Raw genomic sequence first — 13,301 nt, 5'->3', positions numbered from 1 at the left:
CTGTGTTGTGATGTCCTCTGAAACCCACTGCTGCACACTCCAGTGTTAAAAACTTGCTGTCTGGTGTCAGAGTAGAGAACTTGAGTTTTAGCTTCTTACCACAGTGTGAGGACCACAAAAGTGAAATACAGGTACATATCTGAACAAGTGTAAGGTTACAGCTTAGGCAGAAGTGTTAACAAGAAAATAAATGTCTTACAATGATTATTATAATATTTCTTATATATATATATTATATATATATATATATATATATATATATATATATATTATATATTATACATTACGTGTGAACCATCTTGTTTTTGCCAGCACAGAACAGTCTCTTCAAGTGTGTTGATATTTTCTTCATTTTTAGTCCATAGATGATGGGATTAAAGAGAGGATGACACAAAATGAGATGAAAACTCATGATAACACGAACCATTTGAGGTAATTCTGTTTCTAATCGGGCCAATAGTACATCAAATGTCGTCAGCCAAGAAAAGTTGAAGTTTGTAGAGATGTCCAACATATTTTTTCCCACACTGAGATCTGATGTGTTTTCAGTGTTCCTTTAATTTTTTAGGACTATATTTAATTAAATCTATTTCTTCTTGTTAAAAAATTGTTTCTAATTATATTGATATTCATGATACAACAGACTCCCAAAATGTACTAAGCTTACAGCGAAATGTGTTGGCTGTGGTTCAAATATTTGACAAAAGAGGAATTGTACACCATAACATAACCATTGAAACAGTATCCATTTTTCAATGTAAATTCCACTTCCAGACCATCCAATATTAAATCAAAACCTTGAATTTTGTGTGGTTGTCTTCCTGTTAATTTGAATCGTATCAGTTACAGTACAGTCTTTTCAAATGAGTTGATATTTTCTTCATTTTTAGTCCGTAGATGATCGGATTAAAGAGAGGGTCATACAAAATGAGCTGAAAACTTATGAAAAAACGCACTATTCTGGGAAATGCAATGTTTAATCGAATCAATAATGTATCAAATGTCCCCAGCAGACAACAGTTTAAAAAAACCACTATGTGAGGCAAACAAGTCTGCAGTGCTTTCCTCCTCACCTTCGGGCCTCTTTTGGTGGTAATTATAAATATCCTGGTATAAGTAAAACTGTTAAAGATTAATGGGACAAAAGTGATAATTATCAAGCCATACAAGCCCCATATGTTTAATTCAACTGATTGAACACAGTGAAGTTTATGAATCATACTGTTACAAATGATGCCCCGGAAAATAAAATAGCAAAGTTTTCTTTGACTTGCGATCGTAATACCTATTACAAGTTGACAAGCTGGTACAATCCAAGCTACTGCTAACAACACATTCACCTTGGATTTGTTCATTACAGTTGGATATTGCAGAGGTTTACAAATAGCCATATATCTATCATAGGCCATCATCATCAGTAACCAGAATTCAGCACCTCCAATCGCATAAAATGTGAACCACTGGAAAAGACAAGTGGAATAAGAAACAACCTGCTTCTCAGATAAAATATCTGTCAGTATTTTGGGGTAAAGAGCCGTGGTGAAAAGAACAGAGTTCAGTAACAAAGCAGCAATGAAGAAGTACATTGGTTCATGCAGGTCTTTGTGGATCCAAATGAGACAGATAATAGTGCAGTTACTGCAGAGGATGAGGACATAAGCTGTAAACATGATGATAAAATACAGTGCTCGGTATTTCTCCAAGTCCATAAAACCATCCAAAATAATAAATGTTTCATTTGACTTCATTAAAACAGAGCTACACAGAACTCATTCACACAGAGAGGAGGGTGAGACTACACCATGCAGGTCTTTTATACAGGTCTATCTCAAGGGGAATTCTTCAGATGGATACAGATTCAGGAACTTCAGTCGTGATATTGATATCAAAACTTGCTGTTTGAAAATCTGTTGATACGTGATGCCAAGTGAGGCTAACCCAGATTCTTCTTAATCATAGCCTATTACACATGCATATCATTATTTCATGATCATGTTCATTATAAGCCAAAGTCTATCATCTGCTTTTCCAGCTCCATCTTCACAACACCAGATCTGCCTGTCAATGTCGCACTCCATCCTTCCCACACTTGTGAACAAGACCCTGAGATACTTGAGGCAGAACTCTGCCACCTTTGTCCACTCAGGAACCATGTGATTGGATTTGGAGGAGCTGATATTCACCCCCAACTGCTTTATACCTGCTTCAATGAAGCTATCATCTGTAAACAGCCGAGATTAGATCCTGCAGTCCCCAAACTGGACCCACTATAGCCCCTGTCAACCCAAAACATGCTACATAGGTCTCCATGAACAGTTGATAGTCAAGGTCAATTAAATACAATCAATTCAATCATTGTGTGTCCTTAGGCAAGATACTTCATTCACATTGCCTAGTATGAAAGGGTTGTTTGTGTGTGAGTGGTGGTGGACGGAGGGACCGATGGCGCCGATTGGCATGGCAGCCGCGCTTCTGTCAATGTGTCCCAGGGCAGCTGTGGCTACAATAGTAGCTTACCATCAGCAGGTATAGAGTGAATGAATAATGCTGAATAATGCTCTGTAAAGCATCCTGGTGGAGTCCAGCATGCACTGAGAACAGGTCTGACTTGTTGCCGGCAATGCGAACACAGCTCCTGCTCCGGCCATACAGAGGTCAGACAGCCCATATCAAAGGCCCCAGACCCCATACTCTCAGGGGAACCCGCCCAAAAGGCACTACAAACACGTGGTCAAATGCCTTCTCCAGATCTACATATGTGGACTGGTTGGGAAAACTCCTGTGAACCCTTGAACACTCGATGGGGGTACATAGAGCTGAATCCACTGTTCCATGACTGAACTGAAAACCACACTGTTCCACCTGAATCCGAGGTTTGACTATTGGTCGGTCTCTCCTCTTCAGTCAGTGAAACAGATGTTACTGGAGAGGTTGAGAAGTGTGATTCCTCTGTGAAACACACCTTCCAGTCCCCCTTCTTAAACAGAGGGACCACCACCCAGGTCTGCCAGTCCAGAGGTACTGTCCCCAACCATTATGTGATGTTACAGAGAAGTGTCAGTCAAAACAACCCCACATAATCTAGAGACTTAAGATACTTAACATGGATCACCGTCTGTGTCCTTAAGGCCTAACCACACTTGCTGCGTCATGCATGAGCCTAGTGCGGGTAGTGTTCATCCTCATTCACTTTTAATGCATTCTAAAAGATATTCCAAAATACAAGTGTAGCATAGACAGGCCCTTATGGTCCGTTCAGACCGGAGCAGGACTGAACCAGAACCAAAGGACACTAAAGTCAGTCTCAATAAATACAAGGCACTCACAGACCGCAGTGGACGCCCTGGACACGCGTCAGGTATTTTTCTCCCTCTTGGAGGCATCTGAACACAAATGCAAAGGCATCCAAATAGAGGCATCCAGGGTGTTTTTGATGCCACGGTCTAAAGGCAGCATAAGACTCTGCTTCCTCTTCAGAAGACATGACAGTGGGATTGAGAAGATCCTCAAAGTATTTGTTCCACCATTCCCAGTCAAGGTCAACAGCCCTCTGCCTACAGTGTGAATGTGAATATGGATGCACCGATCCAGCTTTTTCAAGTTCCATGTCAATACTTTAGCTTTAAGTATCTGCCAATACTGAACTAAGACTGAAAATAGCATGTATTTTATTTTAAACACAAACTCCTTTAGGTAAAACAAATATCCAAATGTGCTTTCTAACTCTAGTGTCACGCCCCTGCCTGTGATTGGAGTCTTTCTTCTGTGTGTGGATGTGGGCAGAGTCTGCTGGGAGCACCTGCATCCCATCTACAATCAAGCCTGCTACTAAAAGGCCCAGCTCTCCCGCCTGATGATGATCTTCCAGTCAGTTAATTTTTTTGATTCTACTTCGCTTTCAGTATACTTACCTGCATTTTTGTATTTCCTAGTTCCCGCTGTTGAAGACTCCTGCATTCTGGTTGCTGGCTCCTGATTCCTCCACCGCCTATCCTCCCTGGTCAATAAACCTTTGTTATTTTTGCATTTTTTCGTCCTCGTTTGAATCTTTTTTGGGGTCCACTCCTGTGGCACGTAACAGAACAATCTGGCCAAAACCTGGACCCAACAGACTCAATCCTCTGGCCCGAGATGGATCCAAGTCCTCTGGTTCAAGCAGAACCTAACTCCTTGTTCCAAGCTGTCTCCAATCAAGGTCAATTATTGGGGAGGCACAACAATCAATTTAAGGAAATTGTTGGAAACCAGCAAGCTTTTGCTGCACAGATGAACCAAACTGGGACCATGTTGGCTAACCTCACTACTGCGTTCACCCAGTTTGCTGCTGCTCCGCCACCATCTAATGTCCTCCCTAGTTCTTCTTCACCACCTCCAGCTCCACCTGCCTTGGCTCAATGTGAACCTCATATTCCCACTCCTGAGAGATATGCTGGCGATCTTGGCTCCTGTGATCAGTTTCTCCTCCAGTGCTCCCTGGTGTTCGATCAACAGCCCCTCACCTATGCGTCAGATAAGTCTCACATTGCTTTTGTTATAAGTTTATTAACTGGTAATGTGAGGTACTATGTGCATCCGGAATGCACTGATTACTGATTTGTCCTCAACTGAGTTGTCCTCGGTCAGAAGGACAGGCAACTCCACTGATACAAAGGTAGATGTTTATTGAAGAGGAGGGAACAGGTGATATTTGATGATGTTTATTGATGGATACATGGGTGATGTATGTGTGTACGTATGGGTGTGGTTATCTGAAAAACAAAACAACAAGATATATACATTAGAGAACAAACAAACAAAATGAAATGAACAGGAAAAATAACTGCTATTATACAGAAAAAACACAAGAGGGCGCTCCAACAAGATAAATTAATTGCACATAGAGCCCCTGTAAACCAAGGGAGCGCCGCACCGTGTAATAGCTATAGCATTAACTCGTTATGAACTTAACAACTAAACATTTCAGATAAACATGCATTCATACTCAATTATAAACAATACTCACCCTGCATGAACGCACATGGAACATATACACACAAATAATAGGAACAGGGGCTCAAGCCGAGCACGAGGCTCTACTGCAACAAGAGCGGAACTTATTGGGGCGTACCCAAGCATACCGGAACTACAAAACAGGTGCATGATGGGTATTGTAGTCCCATGCACATTGGACTTTTAACAGGTAAAGCATCTCAGTGGGCAACAGCGGCATGGGAAAGTAATTCTGACATTTTTTGATCCTTCTTGACCTTTTCTAATGAAATGAAAGAACTGTTTATCCATTAAAAGGAAAAGAAGCTGCTAAGAGGTGGTTAGCACTACAAAGATCCTCCTCAGTTGCTCAATACGTAAGAGATTTCTGAATCTTAGCTCATGAAAGTGGTTGGGATGACACTGTCCTACAGAGTGTTTTTTAAGAGGACTCACAGATAATGTTAAAGATGAGCTTGCCGCCAGAGATGAGACCAACAACCTCGAGGAGCTAATCTCTCTGGCTATACGTCTTGATAACAGACTCAGAGAAAGATGCAGGGAGAAAGGCTATGTCACGTCAGTCTACATTTCGTGCTGACTATGCTTCCTCACCTCCTGCTCATTCACCTGTGCCAATAAATGTTCCTCCTATGCCTTCCAGCCACTCCAAGCCTTCAGACACAGAGAAACCTATGGAGTTAGGTCAGGCTTGACTAACTCCAGCCGAACGCCAACGCCGACAAAGATCTGGCCTTTGCATTTACTGTGGACAAGAAGGACATTACATAAGTGCTTGTCCCTTCGGCCAAAAGACCAGGCGCACCTGAGAGTGGAGGGGTCCTAGTGAGCCATGTTTCCTCTCCAATGCCATTTTTTTTGGACCGGCTTCTTCTCCAGACCTCCTTGCTGTGGTTACGTGAGTCACTCTCATTCCATAGTTTTGTTGATTCTGGGGCTGACAATAATTTTATTGATTCCAACCTTGTTCTCCAAGCTAATATTCCTACCGAACGATTAGAGTTTCCCAGAGAGGTCAATGCACTGAATGGAAGCCACCTAGCCAAAATCACTCACCGCACCATGCCTGTCACCCTTATTCTTTCTGGCAATCACAGAGAGGAAATACAGTTATTGGTCATTCCATCTCCTCAAGCTCCAGTGGTTTTGGGTCTACCTTGGCTAAAGCTGCACAACCCACAAATATACTGGTCAGCCAATAAGGTTAACAGCTGAAGTGTTCACTGTCACTCCCATTGCCTTAAGTCAGCCATCACTGTGAGTAAAAGTTCTAACTCCACTCCACCTAGTCCTCCTGATTTGACCTCTGTTTCTACCATGTATCATGATTTGGCTCAAGTATTCAGTAAAGAGAAAGCTCTGTCCCTTCCTCCTCACCGCCCCTATGATTGTGCTATAGACTTACTCCCTGGAGCTCCTTTGCCTTCTAGTCCTTTGTATAAACTTACCCATCCTGAGAGAAACTATGGAACAGTACATTAAAGACTCTCTGGCAGCTGGGTTAATTCAGCCCTCCTCATCCCCAGAAGGGGCTGGATTTTTCTTTGTGGATAAGAAGGATAAAACTTTATGACCATGCGTTGTCTATCGTGGATTAAATGACATTACTATAAAAAATAAATATCCCCTACCACTCATTGACTCTGCGTTCGAGCCCTTCATCAAGCAAACATTTTTACCAAACTGAACCTCCGCAATGCCTATCATCTGGTCTGCATCCGCCAAGGAGATGAGTGGAAGACTGCATTTAATACTCCCACTGGACACTTTGAATATTTAGTAATGCCATTCAGACTTACAAATGCCTCTGCCGTCTTCCAAGCCCTGGTTAATGATGTGCTCCAAGACATGCTCAATAAATTTGTATTCGTTTACCAAGATGACATTTTGATTTTCTCCAGAGATCTTAAAGAACATGTGGAACATGTGAGGCTGGTTCTGCAAAGACTCTTGGAAAACAAGTTATTTGTAAAAGCCGAAAAGTGTGAATTTCATGCTACTACTGTTAACTTTCTTGGTTTTGTCATTGAGCAGGGGCAACTCAAACCTGATCCAGCTAAAGTGAAGGCAGTTGTGGAGTGGCCCAGATCAGAGACACGTAAACAACTCCAGCGTTTTCTGGGATTTGCCAATTTCTATAGACGATTCATTAAAGATTACAGTAGAAAAGCAGCTCCCCTTACCTGTTTGACCGCCACACTAGTCCCTTTCAAGTGGTCTAACAAGGCTGAAATGGCTTTTTCAACACGCAAACAACTTTTCCTAACTGCACCTGTTTTATCTCACGCAGATCCGTCCAAAGAGTTCATTGTTGAAGTCGACACCTCAGACTCTGGAGTGGGTGCTGTCCTGTCCCAGCGTTGTCCAAAGGGTCAGAAAATTCACCCTTGTGCCTACTTCTCTCGGCGATTAACACCAGCGGAAGCCAACTATGACATTGGCAATCGAGAACTTCTGGCAGTTGTTTTGGCCCTGCAAGAATGGTGCCACTGGCTGGAAGGAGCTGTGCACCCCTTTATCGTGTAGACTGACCACAAAAATCTTTCTTACCTTCCTTCAGCTAAAAGGTTGAACTCCCGTCAGGCTCGATGGGGACTGTTCCTCAGAAGATTTAACTTCATACTGACTTATCGTCCCGGATCCTGGAATGTTAAGCCTGATGCCCTGTCCCGTCAGTCCACTTCTGAGGTGGCTGAAACCCAACTTGCTCCTATCTTACCTCCTTCTTGCGTCATTGAGAAGCCAGACTCATCAGTCAAGTCGTCAACTTCAAGTTTCCTCCTCGGAGCAGTTAGCTGGGAGATTGAGAAGGTAGTCTGGGAGGCCCAACAAACCCAACCTGACCCAGGTACTGGTCCGCCCAATTGTTTGTATGTACCTGACTCTGTATGCTCCCAAGTCCTCCAGTGGGGCATGCCTCAAAGTTGACTTGTCATCCTGGTTTTAATTGCACTTTAGCTTTCCTCAGACAAAGATTTTGGTGGCCCTCTATGTCTCGTGACACCAGAGCCTTTGTTTCTGCTTGCCCTGTGTGTGCTCGCATTAAATCCAGTCACCTGCCCCCTGCTGGTCTTCTTCATCCTCTGCCAATCCCCAGCCGGCCTTGGTCACATATTGCAGTGGACTTTGTTACGGGTCTCCCCACATCAGAAATAACACCACTATACTAGCCATTGTGGATCATTTTTCTAAAGCCGTGCATTTTGTTCCTCTCCCCAATTACCTTCATCCTCTGAAACGGCTAAACTCTTGGTTCAGCATGTGTTTCGTCTTCATAGTATTCCCACAGACATTGTTTCAGACAGAGGTCCACAGTTCTTCTCTCAGGTTTGGAAGGCTTTTTGTCTGTCTCTGGGGACTTCAGTCAGCCTTTCTTCTGGTTATCATCCTCAATCCAATGGACAAACTGAGAGGGCTAATATATATATATATATATATATACATACATATATATATATATATATATATATATATATATATATATATATGTATATATATATATATATACACACACATACATATGTATATATATATATATATATATATATATATATATATATATATACATACACATATACATATATATATACGTGTGTATATATATACATGTGTATATATATATATATATATATATATATATATATATATATATATATATATATATATATATATATATATATATATATATATATATATATATATATATATATACATATGTACATATATATATGTAGTTGGACTCTCCCAGGAGGTTGATGATCAACTTTGTCATTGTGTTATCTGACCTTTGACCATGTGCCTTGAACAGTCTGGTGAATAGAGGGGCAGAGATCCACCTAGTGGTGAGTTAGATCCACTGGCGGAAAGCCCAGGAAAACCCAATCGTATTGTAAAGGTCTCTTGGCAGAGTGCAGGTGTTGACCTCATCTGAGGATGTTGTTGGACAGTGAGGTTACTTTGAGGATTGCCTCAATCCCACTGCCATTTCTGCAAAGGAGGAAGCAGAGGCGGTGGTTGGTCAGGTCAGTGGCAAGGCTCTGGGAGTAACGGAGATTCGTTCTAAATAGCTCAAGTCTCTGGATGTTGTGAGGCTGTCTTGGCACGCCTTTACAACATTGCATGGTGATCAGGGACATCATCTGCTGTTTGCAAATGTCATCCTGATGGCTTCATCGAACCAGGACCTACAAATCTAAAGCCTTGATTCTTGACTAGAAAAAGGTGGCTTTCCCTCTACGGGTGGAGAGTCCTGCCTCAAGTGGGTTTCTGGGTCTTGTTCACAAATGAGGGAAGGATGGAGTGTGTGCATGGCAGGCGGATCGATGCAGTGATGCGCCTGCTGTATTGGACTGTTATTGTAAAGGAGCTGAGTTGAAAGGTAAAGCTCTTGATTTAGCGGTCAGTCTACGTTTCTACTCTCACATATGTTCATGACCTGTGGGTAGTGACTGAAAGGACATGAGTGCGCTGGAGAGACTATGGCTCCATCTAATATGGCAAAAATACCCCCTTCGTTGTCTTTCCTTCTCTTTTTTGCTGACCTCTGAGAGCTACGTCATTAGGTCAACTATGAGGACCAAGGAGGAGTAAGTAAGTGAGGAGACAGAGCTATTGCTGCTTTTGGTGTATCCAGGTCCCCTTAACCTGCAGTTCAGTAATAAACTACAACTCTCAGAAAACGGACTACAGCAACTGAACCATCCCCCTCTACTGTGCTGAGTCTAATGAGAATTATTTAAACCTGTCCATCTTTTCATCACAATGGTAGCTGAATGTAAAAGTAAAATGAAATGAACATGAATGAAATGAAAGTGAAATCTGTTAAGAAGCTGCACTAAATCTGCACATGTACAATCTGAACATGTACAGTTATACGTTTGCAGATCTGCACATGTGACACTGCATGGGACAGGTTAGACTTACGTCAAGGTAACATCTTTACGCTTTAACTGGAAGTTCTATACCCAATAGCAAGTCATTATGGGAACAGTAATCTACTGCTACATCTCCTCTTTTTAGCTAAAGTCAAGCTTGATATCAAATAAATAAAACCATCTCACATCAACATGTGCAGCATACTTCAGAATGAACATTCTAAACATCTCTTATGTTTACTTTTAATGTGTAACACAAATATATACTTTTTCATCTGCCTGCTTACATGTCCCCTCGTCACCCTTTTTTCAAAAAGTCTGCAAATTCGGGCACTTAGGACCAAACTTGGCCATGGGCTGATCTAGTGAAGTGCGCAGGTTTCTTCCCATGAGCAGCTGCCTTGGTGAGAACCTGTGTTCCAGTGGAGTGGGTCTGTACATCTGCAGCACTCTGTTGTAACCACTGTCATTTTTACACAAGTCCTTGATAGTACGAACAGCGCGCTTCGCCTTCCTGTTGGCTTGGGGTTACCTGGAGCTCCTTGTGACGTGCGTGAACTGGTACTCTTTTGCCAAGTGTCTAAACTGTTCTGATGCAAATTAGGGCCCATTATCAGATACCACGGTCTCTGCAACTCTATGTTTCACAAAGGCCTCTTCCACAGCTGTAATAGTAACCTCTGCAGATGTGTTTAAGTTCAGCAATCTCAGTGTACCTGGAGAAAAAGTCAATAATCAGAAGGTAATGCTTCTTTTACCACTCAAACAGATCCATGCCAATCTTCTGCCAGGTGGTTAATTACCTTTTTTACACAGTTCATAAATTTCCTTTGGTAACTTTATTCTTTCTTCATCTCTGCTGTTCGCAGATGATGTTGTCCTTTTGGCTTCATCAGGCCAGGACCTGCAATGTGCACTGGAGTGGTTTGCAGCTGAGTGTGGCTGGGATGAGAATCAGCTCTTCCAAATCCGAGGCCATGGTTCTTGACCGGAAAAAGGTGGCTTGCCCTCTCTGGGTGGGTGGAGAGTCCTTGCGTCAAGTGGAGGAGTTCAAGTATCTCGGGGTCTTGTTCACGAGTGAGGGGAGGATGGAGCATGAGATTGGCAGGTGGATCGGTGCAGCATCTGCAGTGATGTGGTCGCTGTATCAGACCGTTGTGGTGAAGAGGGAGCTGAGACGAAAGCCGAAGCTCTCGATTTACGGGTCAATCTTCGTTCCTACTCTCACCTATGGTTATGAGCTCTGGGTAATGACCGAAAGGTTAAGATCGTGGACACAAGTGCTCGAAATGAGTTTCCTTCGCAGCGTGGCTGGGCGCTTCCTTAGAGATAGGGTGAGGAGCTCAGTCACACAGGAGGAGCTCAGAGTAGAGCCGCTGCTCCTCCACGTCGAGAGGAGCCAGTTGAGGTGGCTCGGGCATCTGTTCCGGATGCCTCCTGGGCGCATCCCTAGGGAGGTGTTCCAGGCATGTCCCACCGGGAGGAGGCCCCGGGGAAGACCCAGGACACGCTGGAGGGACTATGTCTCTTGGCTGACCTGGGAACGCCTTGGGGTCCCCCCGGAGGAGCTGGAGGACATGTCTGGGGTGAAGGAAGTCTGGGAATCCCTGCTTAGACTGCTGCCCCTGCAACCCAGCCCTGGATAAGCAGAAGAAAATGGATGGATGGAACATTATCTCCTCCAGCTTTTTGTCTGTGGCCGGGAGATCAGATACGACATAGTCCACATAGACTTCTACCTCTTTTTCCAGCTGAAGATTTCCTGCAGAGGGTGGGCCAACCAGCGGAGATCGCATCATCGGCTATCCTGAGTTTCTTTCCTGAACATGGACGATGAAGAATGACAAGCGTAGAAGCCTGAGCTCTCACAACAGAGCTCAAGAAATAACTAAATACATCACAGAATATGTAGCGAGTGAATTGCATCCATTGCATCCCTAAACTAGAGCCGAAATATAAAATGCCATTGCATTAAAGTTTTTTTTATTTTTTTATTTCCTACGTTGAGCACTTAGATATATATTGAGTAATAATGTGTTTAATTGGCCATCATTACACCCCTACTGTACAGTGTTTTGTTTTTTTACTATTTAATGATGTCACTATATTAGTTGCTGAAACCGAAACCGCAATTCAAATATACTGATACTTTTTCAGTTATGTAACTTTGTGTTCCACAGTGATTCACATGGGATATTTCACTCTTATAAAAACATGTCACACATTGGCTTTGGCAGTTGTATAGGACTGGAGTAGGAGGTGCATGTAGTCTGTACATACCCTCAACAATTATTATCCACATACTAGTATACATATACATTCTATTTCAGCTTCTAGCATAATATATTTTTGTTATCTTAATTTTAGAAGAATGTTCATTGAGTAGAGAATGGATTCAAAGGTAAATGTATCCTATATTACCTTGGGTGGTTTTGTTGAGGTTGAAAAATACAAATTCCTTTATTTTTTCATTATGTTAATTGTGTATTATTGTAATCTGCAGTAATGCAACTATTATATGTCTCATTTGGATGCACCAAAACCTCCATGAACCAATGTACATTTTCATTGCTGCTTTGCTTTGTAACTCTATTCTCTTCAGCACTGTCATCTACCCCAAGATGATGTTGGACTTTCTTTCTGAGATGCAGGTTATAACATATTCTGCCTGTCTTTTTCAGTGTTTCTTGTACTATGCCTTTAGTTGTTCTGAGTTTATACTTTTGGCAGTGATGGCCTATGATCGATATGTGTCCATATGTAAACCTTTGCAATATCCAACCATAATGAGAAAGTCTAATGTGAAGAGGTTGTTGCTTTTTGCTTGGATTTTTCCAACCATTCAAGTGTCTGTGCCCATTGCACTGAATGCTGAAACTGAACTTTGCTATTTAACTTTGAAAGGAATATTTTGTAATAATTTGGTAAACAAACTTTTTTGTGCCATGTCCAGAACAGTTACCATTTACGGCGTGATTGTTTTACTCAATGTGACCATCTTCCCTGTTCTTTTTATTGTTTTTACATACATAAAAATATTTGTGATCACATTTAGAAGCTGTAAAAAAGTAAGGAAGAAAGCAGCAGAAACATGCTTGCCACATCTACTCGTTCTGATAAATTTTTCATGTTTAATCACATATGAAATTGTAATTGTCAGAATTGAATTTGATTTACCAAACACTATACGTCTGATTGTGACTTTACAGCTTGTTATTTGCCATCCTCTAGTCAACCCAATCATATACGGATTAAAAATGAAAGACATTTATAAGCATCTCCAAAGATTGTTTTCTAAATACAACTAAATATATTGATATGCAATGTTGATATGATAAATAAAGGTATCCTCAAGTTGCACTATGCCAGTATTGAACAGATGAAAATGTGTCTTTACTCTTGATGCTCACTGCCCTAATCTTTGTAGACTGCATAATA

General features: G+C 42.0%; 1 protein-coding gene and 1 pseudogene across 1 annotated transcript; one reads left to right on the top strand and one right to left on the bottom strand.

Moving 5' to 3' along the window:
• Positions 1-283: 283 nt before the first annotated feature.
• Positions 284-1,748, bottom strand: LOC110162935 (olfactory receptor 13C8-like). The gene is made up of 2 exons (XM_055152312.1): positions 1,027-1,748; positions 284-494 (listed from the first exon to the last, which is right to left on the bottom strand). Exons 1-2 carry the CDS (start codon positions 1,746-1,748, stop codon positions 284-286), a joined length of 933 nt encoding a protein of 310 aa, XP_055008287.1.
• Positions 1,749-12,252: 10,504 nt separating this feature from the next.
• LOC110162956 (olfactory receptor 2AT4-like) lies at positions 12,253-13,171 on the top strand (annotated as a pseudogene).
• The last annotated feature ends 130 nt before the right edge of the window (positions 13,172-13,301 follow it).

This window comes from Boleophthalmus pectinirostris, unplaced genomic scaffold (assembly GCF_026225935.1).
Source record: "Boleophthalmus pectinirostris isolate CB_2022bp ecotype Guang Dong unplaced genomic scaffold, ASM2622593v1 HiC_scaffold_1, whole genome shotgun sequence".
NCBI lineage: Eukaryota > Metazoa > Chordata > Actinopteri > Gobiiformes > Gobiidae > Boleophthalmus > Boleophthalmus pectinirostris.
This window is presented reverse-complemented; position numbering and strand designations above follow the sequence as displayed.

Excerpts from the sequence above, each read along its gene's own strand:
- LOC110162935 (XM_055152312.1), bottom strand. The coding sequence starts at position 1,748 with ATGAAGTCAAATGAAACATTTATTATTTTGGATGGTTTTATGGACTTG. Across the intron at positions 495-1,026 it reads TTGCCTCACATAGTGGTTTT|CTTCAACTTTTCTTGGCTGA; the intron begins TTTAAACTGTTG and ends CATCTCTACAAA.